Source organism: Corapipo altera, unplaced genomic scaffold (assembly GCF_003945725.1).
Source record: "Corapipo altera isolate COAL_440 unplaced genomic scaffold, ASM394572v1 2b, whole genome shotgun sequence".
NCBI classification, from domain to species: domain Eukaryota; kingdom Metazoa; phylum Chordata; class Aves; order Passeriformes; family Pipridae; genus Corapipo; species Corapipo altera.
In genome coordinates, this window is record NW_020884874.1 from 31,715,637 (window position 1) to 31,729,622 (window position 13,986).

General features: G+C 38.0%; 1 protein-coding gene across 4 annotated transcripts in view; it reads right to left on the reverse strand.

Annotated features, from left to right (window-relative positions):
- PRKN (parkin RBR E3 ubiquitin protein ligase) overlaps positions 1-13,986 on the reverse strand; it is a 704,427-nt gene that overhangs the window by 111,583 nt on the left and 578,858 nt on the right. For all 4 annotated transcript variants that reach the window (XM_027634131.1, XM_027634133.1, XM_027634130.1 and 1 more), the window contains exon 9: positions 2,923-3,072. In XM_027634131.1, coding sequence (XP_027489932.1) covers positions 2,923-3,072 — 150 coding nt within the window. The remainder of the gene's footprint in view (positions 1-2,922; positions 3,073-13,986) is intronic.

A 13,986-nucleotide genomic window follows, 5' to 3' on the forward strand; every position in this document is an offset into this window, starting at 1 on the left:
GTTTACCACAGTTTTTCCTGTACCCAGTCCAGCTGGTACCATATGTACTGTCTTCTATGCTTTTTTGCTCTTTTCTAGTATTAAATATGTCCAAATTTTATAGCTGAGCAACAGAAGTTAGTAGCATAGGTCTGATGCATAGTAATGAAGGTAGAACTGTGTATAATGGTAACACTTTAGTAAATCAATTAATATGTTTATGGCTAATGATAAAAAATATGAAAGACTAGACAAGAGTGAGGTCAGTCAGTGGCTATAAGTGAGGACTATTCATAACCATTGAAAGGATATCTGCATGCTATTTTTCAGTCAAGGTATATCTCTCTTTTTGTTCTATTTTTTGCCTGAAAGCCTGAATGGATAGCAGTGCCTGACTGCAGAGGGTACATATGGGGATTTGGTCATAGTCCTTACATGTCTGGGTCTGCCTCCCACAGTTCTCCCTCTGACTAACACAATATTTATTTATTTTGCTTCAGTAACTGGTGACCAGCTTATTCTCTTTTTGGTTTCTTCAGCCTCTCTTTTTCTAAAACGGCTGCTGAAAACCCTTTTCATTTACTGTCTTGACTTGCTCCTGAAAACCTGTCCTTCCTCCTTCCCTTGAATCATCTCACCAGCTAATCAAAATCCTCATCTACTTGACAGTTGTTAGCTACCCTTATATGCCAATTCAGACCTGAACAATCAATTTGTTCTGTGCAGTAAGCAAATATTTCTCTACAAGGGCTTTTGGGTGAATAGCAGACTGTTGATGTTAGGTGTAACTTCTGTTGTTAGCAACATGAACTTTACACAGAGACAGAGGTTCAAATACCACAAAAGATAACTCTATATAACCAAAATACAGCTTAGAGAATGACACAGATATTCACAGAGAATCTTCAGGTTCACATTACCTTCCTTATTTCTTTGTTTACCGGCTTCAACAAGGAATGTATCTCTAATCTAAGGCTGTACAGGCGAGTATCGCAAGACATCTTTTGCAATCAATATTTGAATGGACAATAGGGGTGTTCTTCATCTTGTGCCTTTGTTTGAGCTTGTAAATCATTCTGTAAACTCACGAGGGAATGCTGAGCTCAGAAATGGATGTTTCTGGATTCCATAAAAATTTTTGGAAGGCCTTCAAACTAAAAAAGGCCAGGTTTTATCTGGGAAAATATTATTCTTTTTGAATAATAGAAAACACTCAAAGTGACTACATAAAACAGAGCAAAAATAAAGAACTTTCCTAACTGTTTTAGTGTGCTTGCAGGTGGATCTTTACCTTCAGCCAGCTTTATCAACAGCAGCTTACTTCAGTGCTAGGACCCACACCACAAGTCTTCTGTGACAAAACTTTCTTGAGGTTATCATTTGTCAGGGTACAAAGAAAGATTCAAAGGCACATATTTTCACCCTGTTCCATTACAGATTCTGAGGAAGGGCCTTAATCTTACCAAAATTTGGCTTACAGACCAACTTCCTGCTTCTCATTTCAGCCTCAGTAAATTGTACCCCATAATGTTCAAGATGTCACATAATTCAAAACAAAGGGTGAAGTTAAACTCAAGGCTGCAGATCTGATCACTAGCAAGCACAGCACAGAATCTGTAAAAGGAAACAGAGCAGTTTGCTAAACTAGGCAATATATCAATCCTTTATGCTATGTACACTTTATTTACAGGGCATTTGAAGATTCAGAATGATGATGAATGAAGCTGCAAAACACAGTATGACTTTCATCACTTAAGGTGGGGAGCAGAATAAAACTTATTTGTGATTTTATCTTTTTTAACCAATCCCTAATAGTTAATTCAGAGGCATTCCTTTTGGTTTATTCAGTCTTCTTATTACTTTTCCAGATTCTGCTTCAGTTTATAGCCCCATGTCTGCTCAGTGAATTTGGTTAGTACTCTGTTTTACATGCAGCACTGTATGGGTAGAGAGGAAGTTTTACCAAGGTTGACAGATGCTAACCTACCCGACGAAGACAAGTTATCGTGACTTCCTAGTTCAGCAAACTACTATTCTTCTCTGGTATCAGTTTGAACAATACCAAAACTGCAATAAAAAGTGCATTTTACACAAGAAAGACAAGAGAAAGAGCATCATAATATTTTATAAATATAGATATTTTCTCTTCTCTCATAGTCTTCATGGAATTCAGCAATAGTGCCAACCACGGAAGGAGTCACATAGTACAACCATCAGTTAGTCACTCTGACCTAACATTTAATACGTTCTTTTATATATAGATTTGTCTCTATGTATATCTGTTTCCCCCAGAGCTTGATTCTTGTAAAGTACTTGCTATTTCTACTGCCAAAAAATCACCAGTCCCTATGATCTGATCTCTTAGCAAAAACATTGTCAAATGTCATCTGATTTTAATTTCCATAAATCCACCATTAGTTGTGCATTCTCCTTGCTTAAAAGCAACTTTTATGAGTAAAAAAGAATATTTTTATATTTCTTTTCATGATGTATCTTAACACGCACAAGCAATGTCACTTCAGTGTCACAAACTGGCTATTCTATCTCTCTCTTTTCTTTTTCTATAGAGAAAATATTAATATGATAATGAATGGTTGCTCAAGATCCTGTTTAATTTTGCTGAGTGCTAGGAGAAGAAAGTCAAAGTGCATTTGGATTTTCATTTGCACAGTTCAATTTCTTACTGTAACTACTCAGCAACTTTTTAAACCAAATAAAGCAAAGAATTATGGAATGGACATATTCTGCATGGTGAAGTCATCATTTCTAAGCCATAGTGCTATATTTAAATTGTTTATTGAGCTACAGTATCCCAGTCTGGTATGAAGACCAATTCAGTCATTGATGGAAAAGAAGAAATACCAACCACATTCCCCCCTTACCTTAGCATTGTACAGTATCAATTATTTCCCACACTGCTAGAGGGAAAATATACATTCTTACCCCACAGCCTATTCCGTTGCCTGGTTCACACACAATTTTCTTCAACCCTGGCTCAGGAAGCAAACCGGCTCCACAGCTGGGCGTTGGACACAGCACTCCTCCCATCTGCAGCACACATTCCTCAGCCCCATAGCGCTGGTAGCGGTTGTACTGCAACACAACAGACTGGCGTTAAACTTCCAACAGCACACAAAATAAAACTCAAAAACTTTGAGCTTGATGTTAGTCCACATAATTGAGTCAATTGCCCTAATATCTCACATTCTAAGTTCAGGTTATTTCTCAAAAGCATAAAACTTCACAGTGTCATTAAATTGGTGTGTCCCTCCACTCCAGCTCACATCATACACATCGTTTTCTGGCTCACAGCTGCCATTTTCATCACCAGAAAATTGTGTGAGATATTAAACCCAAGAAAACAGCAGACTGTTTCTGTAAGTAACCTCCAGTACTCTTATATTACTATAAAAAATTACTGTAAACATCATAAAACTAGTCCAACAGATAACCGATAAATGCTGTATACAGAATGAAAAGAACACACAAAAAAACCTTCAAGGATCTATAGCTAGAAGTACAGTGTAATGTTTTAGAGCTAAAGGGCTGTAAAAATTTGCCTAGTCAATCTTATTCTAAAAGTAAGTTGATCCTTAATTTGATGATTAAACAAAATAAGATTATTAAAATCTTTATAAAATGTATATCAGAGAAAATAATTCTCTGAGATACATTTATTTCAATGCTATGTATATTTTGGTCTCCCCTGGAAATTTTCTTTTTTTTTTTACACTTTTCATCTAATTACATCCTAATAGCCTAAAAAGCCATGGAAATACCTTCATTTTAACAATGGAGACACTGACACACAACAATATTAAGTAACATGCTCAGCTTACACTCACTGGAAAAAACAGTTCTAAAATGATTGATGCCACTGCAATAACTTTCCCATGTCTAATTTACCCTGCTTTCACCCAGAGATAAGCTGAGCAAGCACAAATCATGCCACGTCCATGTAAATCACATCCACTCTAGGGTTCTGTGTTGGTGTGGTTCCACACTAGTGGCTATACAACCACTGTAAACCAGGCTTCAGATTTGCCCATAAGTCTGGTCTATTGTGGAGGGAAATAAATGAAAGCATTTGGTTCTAACAGTCCCAAAGAAAACAGGAAAATCTAAAAGGCCAAAGAGGAAGAGAGTAGGTATGAATTTTCTCTGAGAGAAGACTTTATGGTGTGCTAAAGGAACAAAACAGAGCTTTATGTTAGAGCACTCACAACAGTATTTAGTGCTTCATAAGCTTTTATCCTGTAACTGTTTATGAAAATCTTGTTCTCTTTTTTTGGAGGGATAACAAACAAAAATTATTTCTCTAATCCACATTCCTCTCCAAAGAAATCCCACACGGAAAATGGAAGCTTTAGGACGGACATCTCTGCACATAGCATACAAAGAAGAATTTTAAATTACGAAGATGGCTCTAATATGCATTTTCTGGGTACATTTAAGAAGATTCTTCTCCAAATGTTGCCATAACATATCTTGTTACATTGGTTTTTTAAAAAATAATATTAGCATTCTTAAAAGACTATAATATTTAGACACAAACCCTTTCATCACAGAAAAACAAATTACCAAACTTAAAGTATCCACCTTTGTTAATTAACAAAAAATCCAAACAAAATTCCTCTCAAAAGAAAGGTAAAATCTAAAAGGAGAAAAAGACTTCAAAATATCACTCAATGTATAAATGACAGCCAGAAATTCTGAATAAAGAATTTTGGATTTGGAAAACAGTAATATTTTGAGAAAGGTACAAGACGTGTCTCCTTGAATGTGGGGGCTCAAGAAGTCAACTGGTTTTTTTGCTATGTTATTATTATAGTCGACCCTAGAGAAATGGCTTAAGTATTTAATGTTGGATGCTCTGAATTTTCAGCAGTTTGTGATCCTTGCACTAAATACCTGCTGAGTGCTCTGAGTCATTCAGATGGCCTTGAACAGAAATACAGGTAATCACAGGTGCAAAACTCTCTGTTGACCTAATTTTTCTTCAGTGGACAGACTGGACCTGAAGGTTAAGAGGGAACTTTGTGCTGGATTTGGGATTGTTAGCAGGTTCTCATTATGAAGGCAAACACCAGTGACACTGTAGCTGAGATTCTGCCAGCATTTCCACTAAAAATTCTCAGCTAAAAAAAAGAATATGCTTTCCAGGCCTTAACTTAGCGTGAAAGGCCATGGAGAGATAGATTCCTCCCATCACCTCTGTATTTTTTTGGGTATATACAAAAGTAGAAGTTAGGTAAAATGGGAATCAATTTGTCTTGTTAGAGAAAGATACAGAAAGGAAATGCCCAGTTTACCTACTGGCAAGATGGACAAAGCTATTGCATTCTGTCCAACAGATTAGACATTTTATGGTAGTTCAGCATAGCACTCATGCCAAATCAGGATGGCACTCTCACCAGTGATTTTCACACTATAAAAGCAAAAAAAAGGTCCACTGTGAAGACAGAAAAGATCCTACTAAATGTATTTGCACATCTTGACATCTAGTTACCAGCCTGTTTTCTAACTTCAAAGTCCAGATACAATCACAAGATGTCATTTTCCAATTTCTTTTTTCCTTGTGTCTTGGTAAATTAAAACCCAGCAATGGACTGAAACACACAGTAGCAGAACATACACGTTTGCTGCCATAACAAAATTATACACAACATACGTGGATGTATATCCTTTATTCAGTGGCCCGAAACAAAATTATTCACTTTACACTAAGGGTGCATTATAAAAGACTTCTAAAGGACCAAAACATTTATTAATAAATTATTAATTATTTGCATATAGTGACAGATTATAGCTATTAGAGGCATTTTTCCTATATACCACAGCCATACATATCACACCGGATTGATGTAATCAATATGCACTAAGCAAGTTATTTTTCAGTAGCTCTTAAATGTCTTTGGAGCCCATGATCTACTTCTGATGAAATGTCTGGATGAAATATTTAAGGATATTACACCATTGGTTTGCTTGACTCTCAACTGGAGATCTAAAGCAGGATTCATTTAATTTAGTTTGGATTTCTGCAGTGATGATGCTGTAGTTGCACTGGTTGCATAGACTTTTATAATTAACAGGAGAGAGATGATGCAATTCATCTTTTCTCTTTTTGATTTGTGCATCAGCATGAGAAGAAATGAGCCCTGAAGTGCCCTGTTCTATTAAAAATAACGAGAGATCAGACACCTTGCTAGATAATGACACCAGAAATTAGGTGACTCACAATAGCTGCTTCAGTTCCAACAATTGTAATCCTAACTCATCTGGCATAAGCTATTCTTAAAACCAAGGTCTATGTATCTAAACACCTTGGACTATGAACCACCTCACAGAATTTTAGGTCTTCAAAAATTAAACATCTAACCTAAAAGAGTCATATAGGCTCCAAATGAATAAGAAACAAGATCTCAATAAGAGAATTTGTCCTGACTTGCATATGATGTCTAAAATAGGTAGGATGAATCACCTTGTGGAAGTACTATAGTTGAAGCTGAGAAAACTAACTTAGGCTAGATATCTAACATGTAAAGAGTTGTTATTAAAAGATTAATCTAACTCTTCTGTACATTCAAAGTATTTCACAGTATCTATTACTCAATTTTTATCAATATGCCTCCCATTTAGAGATGCACTCATCATGTGCAAAATGGTTTTGCACACTACAAGGAAGAAAAATATCTCCAATTATTTTTAGGAAAACCTCTCACAAAGTATAATATATGGGGAACTTGATGGAACTGGTATTCATGGCACCTGATTTCATTCCTGGCAGCAGCACAGTTTCCTGTGGTTTTCACATAAGTCACTTAATCTATGCTTCTCATCAGTTCCCCATTTGTAAAGAGGAAGAATGATACTTGCTGCTTTCACTGTAATGTTAAGAGGCAAAAGCCATTAATAGTCATGAGAACATCAAATACTATGGTAATGAGCAGGATAAAATTACACAGAAATCACCAGCCGTCTGCTGCTGCTAGAAAGCAGCTTTTGAGTAAAGCATGTCAGGCATCTATGTGCTGCTGTAATAAGGTCCTCAGAAATACAGGTAGGTAAATAGTTGCTGGATTCACCAAATAACCATATTTTACAATACTTATTTGAAAAAAAAAAACAAACAACTTCAAAAATATGATTTATTCTAAATCACTGGTGCTAAGACAGCAAAAGGTATATGAACAAGGTAGTTGTAAAACATTATGGTTTTTCTCTGAAAACTGCATTCCATTGTGAACCTTCCCCACAATTTGTGAATTGTCCCAATCAGTCCAAGTCTGTACTTTTCAGGAAATAAAATTTCAAGTGGAAAAAACTCCCAGCTCTACTTACGGTATTTCGACCATATAATGAAGTTCTTTTGTGCAGTCTCTGCCTGTGAAGACTTGTCAGGGCCTTTGGATTATAAATTATAGTATGACATAGACACAGAAACTGGATAACAGTAAGCATTTATTCCTTGTTCTCCACTTTCCAGATTGGAATTGTTTCCCTCGAGTCTTAGAACAGTACGGGGTTTTAAACCAGTGGAAATGCAATTATTTGATGTTATAAATCAAGGATAATATAATGAAATTATTGGGCTGACACAGGAATAATAGGTTTAACAGGATTGCAGTCTTTTCACTTACATTGAGATTCAGATACTAAAACAAAACTGAAATGCACCTGGATGCACAAAACTCCTGCAAAATACACTTTGAGAACACAGAAGTATTCCTTCTTGTGTCATTTAATTTGCAAATTATGCATTAACATCATGAACTCATAGAATGATTTGGGTTGGAAGAGACCTTAAAAGATCATCTATCCCAACTCCTCTGCCACAGCGCACATGCCTTGAGCTACTTTAATTTTGCTTTTACCCTTTGGGTATCACTTTCTTTATTTACCTTTTTTCTCTTCACACCTAAAAGCATCAGCTGATTAGTAGCCTTGCAGAGAACTTTGAGTAAAAATTTAACAGTAGATGCAAAGCCAAAATTTCTAATCTCTGAAATGTAATTCAATTACTTGTTTCTTTTAACTGCATGTAACAGTCTCAGAGGAAAGAAAATCTACTTTGTGTAGTCAGATTGTTTTTACTGCTCCTATAAATCAAATAACCATCTGTGTGTTTCAAAATTAGATTGTGGAGGCTATTAGTCCATAATGTAGACTAAGCACTTTATTTATACGTATTACACACATACAAAAACTCCAAGAATTAGTTCTGTAATGTAATTAGGCAACTTACAGCACAAAACCCTTAGTATCCCTTGGACTAGTAAAAATTCTTACAGAAGTGTCACCTAAAATATGGATTAAAAACTGATGGACTGACATGGCTCTCTATGGAGCATCCTTAATTTATTTTTCCTGAGTTACTGGGCTCCTTTGCTGGCCAGTGCTCAGATTGGAAGACCAAGTTCAGAGCATCAGTTCCTTCTTATTCCCACAGGAGTACCACAAAAGACACCAGAAAGAGAATCACCTCTAAAGGGCTGGAATTTGCTTGACTGGAGAGTCATGGAAAATTCAGTAAGGCAGTCATCTGAAGAAAATATTTCGATAAGAAACTCCTAACTGGACCAATGCACCACAATTCACAGACAAAATTAAACTGGAGTACAGAAGGGGGCAAAAAAAAAAAAGAAAGACTGCAGCTTGCAGAATGATATGAAGGCAAGCACAGGGTGAGGAGTATGAAAGCAGAAAATACAGAAGAGAGGACGCTGGGGCAGGTTGTATTGGAAATCAAACTGACTATATGAGAGGTAACATGATGCTGTGAAGAAAGTGGACTTAGCACTGTATTTACAAATCACTACATCCAGCAGGTATTTGAGGGATCAGTCTGAACAGACTGAATGCTAGAGATAAACATTCAGCTACTTCTGACCTTTGTGGAGCTCAAATCCACATTCCTCTTCCCCCTACAAGTAACAACCATCAAGGTTGTAACTGATGCAAGGAATCTCTTCAGCTGACGCTGTTGCAAATTGTGGAACTGAGATTCACTGCAGTAGATACCGGCTCCCAGGAATTCCAATTCTCAGGTCACAAGAATATTCCATGAAAGCAGATCAAAGCAATCCAAGGGATGGAAGAAGTCCTAACTTCCACATGAACCTGAGATCCTGAACATTGGGGTTCAAATCTTCTCTCTGAATTTAGTAAAAGCTGGGTGGAAGAGAAATTAGAGTCCTACTAAAAATGACATATTTTTTGGTTTTGACAGAAAAATATTCTTTAAATTAGTTTTGATCACAAGTACCTTTTCTTTTAATTCTCTTAATTCTTTATTTTAGCTGTTGAACCAAAAATAAATTACTTTTACTTGTCTAGTGCATGGACAGCAACTTAAAAAAAGAGTAAGAAAGTAGAGATATCCTTCTTATGACAAGAACTAAAAGAATAAAGTTCTAATAATCCAGGAGAGACAAAACTGAGGAACTCACATGGATCCCAATTACTTTTGAAGTCAGAGAAAAAACTGGTTAGGAGACATTCAAGGCAGCTCTAACATAGGAAGAAAAGAGAGGCATATCAGTAGTCATATAAAATTGTAAGACTGTAAAATTTGTTTTGTAGTTCCAGCTATAGAAAAAAGGTGGTGTATAGCAGATTCCTGTGGTTGGGTTTTGGTAGTGGGGGCGGGTTACAGGGGTGGCTTCTGTTAGAAGCTGCTAGAAGCTTCCCCTGTCCTGTGGAGCCAATCCAGCCGGCTCCAGGATGGACTTCCTGCTGCTGGTCAAGGCCAAGCCAATTAGGGGTAATAGTAACGCCTCTGTGATAACATATTTAAGAACAGAAGGTTGTTGTGCAGAAAGAATTCCAGCCAGGGAAGAGCAGAGTGAGAACATGTGAACAACAAAGTAGACACCAAAGTCAGTGCAGAAGAAGGGGCAGGAGGTGCTCCAGGCACCGGAGCTGTGGCCCCTGCAGCTCGTGGTGCAGACCATGGTGGAGCAGCTGTGCCCCTGCAGCCCATGGAGGACCATCGGGGTGCAGAGACCCACCTGCAGCCCATGGAGGAGCCCATGCTGGAACAGGTGGATGCATGAAGGAGGCTGTGACCCCATGGGAGGCCCAAGAAGGAGCAGGGTCCTGCCGGGAACCTGCAGCCTGTGGAGAGAGAAGCCCACGCTGGAGCAGGTTTTTCCTGGGTAGGACTTGTGGCCCCTGAGGGGGACCCACGGTGGAGCAGCTCATTCATGAAGGACTGCACCCCATGGAGGAGTGACCCACAGGACAGCAGTTTTGTGAAGAACTGTTGCCTGAGGGATGGACTCACGCTGGAGAGGTCCATGAAGGACTGTCTCCCATGGGAGGGACCCCAATGGGAGTAGGTGAAGCACTCCTCTCCCTTAGAAGCGGCAGAAACAACAACTGACCGTAACCCCCATTCCCTGTTCCCCTGCACCACTGGGGGGGAGGAGGGAGAACATGGAAGGAAGGAGGGGTGGGGAGAAGGTGTTTTTAAGATTATTTTATTTCTAACTCTTTTGCTTCTATCCTATTAGTAATAAATTTAAATAATATCCCCACTTTGAGTCTGTTTTGCCTGTGAAGGTGATCAGTAAGTGACCTCTCCCAGCTCTTCTATCAACTCATGAATCCTTAGCTGTTTTTTTTTCTCTCCTCTGTCCAGTTGCAGAGGGGAGTGAGAGAGTGGTTTTAGTGGGTACCTGGCATCCAGCCCGAGTCAACCCACTACATAGTGTAAAAAGGATCAACAGTTGAATGCAGTAGCTCAGTTTTAGAGAGAGAATGATGCGCTGGTGATGACAGCTCCAAAAGGTGAGCCAAATGAAATGGAGAGAAATCAGATAATCAGAAAAGTGGAAAAAACTGAGAGATATGTGTAGGTATCGCTCAACATTGAGTAGTAGCTGAAGCCAGGGGATTGGGCGGGAAGCAGCAGAGCTGTAAGGAAGTCTACTTGTGAAAACACAGATTTGAGAATACTAACAAAATAGCTCTGGTTTAGTAATTATGAACTGGAGAAATTATTCAGTGAAAATCTATTCTGTTCTTTAACTGATGTGAATTATTGAGATGTAGTTTATATTTTCTCCAAGTGTAGTTATCAAAAAATCTTGACCCACAAATGCTTCAGAAGCATTTTCTTGACCATATTTGACAGTTTCCTGCACTAAACTCAGCTAATTAGTTAGAATTGTCACATGACATTACTTTTGCCTGAATGGGTAAATATATATCAATTACTTTAAGATTGACTTTATATTAATATTCTGTAGCACACACTTGAAAAAAAATTCCTCTAGCAAATATTGCAAGCATAAAAAATAATCAACCTTGTCACACACACATATTGTATACAAAATCTGTCAAAACCTCTATTAATTTTAAATGATCTCTGTCCACACTGTGTGCTCTTAATACCGAATTTTCATATCTTCTAAAGCTACAGTTCACAGCAAAAACTAGCACAAGCTGGCATCACCATTGAAGAGCATGGGGATGTGCATCTGCAGATTTCCAAAACAAGATTTTCCTTTGCATAAGTTTTCCCCAGCTGGTAAGGAAATGGGTGAGGGGCTGGGGGCTGAGGAAGCGTCCCCATTCAGGCTTGCTCAGATTCAAGGGATATAAACGCTCACAACACTACTAAAGAAAAAGTGAGCAGTGATATGAGTTGCAGTACCAGCTGATAGAAGAAATCTGTTAAAATTGATCATTGCCCTGTCAAAATATCAAGGAACTGGCCAATACATTCTGCAAAGTTGTCAGAGCAGATGATATAGCAGAGAAGCGCAGCTATACATTACTTAGCAGCTTCTTTTCCTGCCACTAGCACGTCATCTGCTTCATCTGTGCTGTGACCTGTTGGGGGCACTCAGGTAACAGCAGCCAATTGCTTGCTCCTGTGTTATTGGTTTTCCTTTCCATCCTTCAGATATAGCTGCTATTTTATTCACGAATTGCAATATTACATTTAAACAATTAAACAAGATTTTTTTTTTAATGACTTTGGGGACAAGAGGGAAGTTTCTCAGGGAGTCATTAGGGAGACTCCGTAATAGTCCACTGTAAGTCATCTTGCTATGTTGATATATTGTAGTGTTTAGGTTTGAATTAAGGTGTTCTCTCTGCTGTCTCTGGCATTGGCTTGTTGAATTACCTGCCTTCCACTGCATTTGGACAGAGCCCATATTTAGTGCATCTTTAGCATATTTTTGTAAGCAGTTTGTACTATCAGTCCTTGTAGAACCATTTACATTTACTTGCAGAGACAGTCAGCCTGACAGGGCAAATGGCTACTGCAGGAAACTAACTTTCTTACATTGTGCTATTTCTCAGTAGCTTCTGACTTAATAAATCTTTCATCCCAATCCTGAGTATATCTCAGGTACTTATGAAATGAAGCAGTTAGCCAGTAGGTTGGGCTGCATTCATTATGCTGTGGGGGAAAAGATGAATTACGAACAGTGAGATCAAATTGCAAGAGAAAGCTCAGCAGACCTATGGGAAATTAGAAAGCTTCAGGCTTTACCCTTCCTGGGACTGCATGTCCAGCAGACTGTCTTTGTCTTGTACAGACCTTTATGGACTGGGAGACTCTGTTAAAAGGGGGTCCAAAAGAAAGCAGTTAAAGCTCCTTCTGGAGATTTTTCCTAGCTCAGGCTCTCTGGCACCTTCTCAAAGTGTCAAGTATCAAGTGGCGTAGTAATCTGTTGCTAAATCTATTTGTGTTGCATATTAATTTCTCTGGAAGCTGGTTTTATGTGGTAAGTTAGGTATCCATAATGTGTATCATGTACCTGGGAAGCTTGTACTCTTCTATTTCACCACACAGACTATGATTATGTCTTCCTATAAAACCATCTTTTCGCCACCAACTAAACCTTAAAAGATAGACTTTCCAGCTGGAATGCATTTCCCTGTAACATACATTCCCTGAGGGAACAGAAGACATGAAAACTTTACATGTACAGGAGACTACTAAGAAGTCTGACTATTAGAACAAGTGTTTTATTACTACACAACTCCTTTTAGGAAATATTAATCAGCAACACTTCACACTTCTAGTTAAACATATAGCCTTTTTTTTTCAGCATTAGTTTTTCACCAATGCTTACATTTATATAAAGATATTTCAGATAGACAAGCAGACATGTTTCCACGTGGTTTGATCCTGAAAGCCACTCAAAACCTTTCTCTCTTAATGGCAACAACAAACATTTTATATGGTCAGCACTTACAGGAAACAAATACTCAATGAACAAAAGGTAGAGACCAGAGTTTTGTTGCTTGATCTTAATTTGACTGAAATGTGGTTGATAAAGGTAAGAGAGTTGACGAAGCAGACTAAGGTATTTATCTTGCTGCTGTCTGGCATTTCAATTAATTATCTAGTGTGATGCAAAATTGACACGCCCTATATTAAGGGTATGAAAACTTAGCTATCTGGCACGTCTAAAATATAACTGTAAATGGGCAATAATTATTAAGCAGATGTGTTTCCAAAAAGGTCCTGAAGGTTTTTATTCTTGGCCTTATGCCATCTAAAATTTTTATCAGTGACTTGGAAGAAAAGTAAGAACATAGAACATCAGTGATAAAGCTTGTAACAGTTTAAGCAGATGAAGTAACGGATATGTAACATGGATCATTGAGTTCATGGAGTTCATGCTGCAGGACTATCTGAACTGCTGGCAAACTGGGTTTAAGCAAATTACTTTTCAGCACAGTCACATGTAAAGTTATTTTTCTAGGAACACATTATTGCTCACAATGGCAGAGAGTGAGATTTCTGTCTGGGAAGCAGAGTGATGGCTTCTGAGCTGAATCTGAGCTATGCCCACATATGTCCAAAAGCACTAAGACACCTCTTAGGTGAACCTCTTAGAAATCTCTAGAAAAGAAATTATAATTCTTATTGGGCAGCCACTGGTTTAACTGGAACCCACAAGTTCCAGTGGGAATTTCCACTTTAAACCCAAAGATTCCTTCCTTCTGTCAGAAACATATTTAGCTGACAGTCTGACTGAC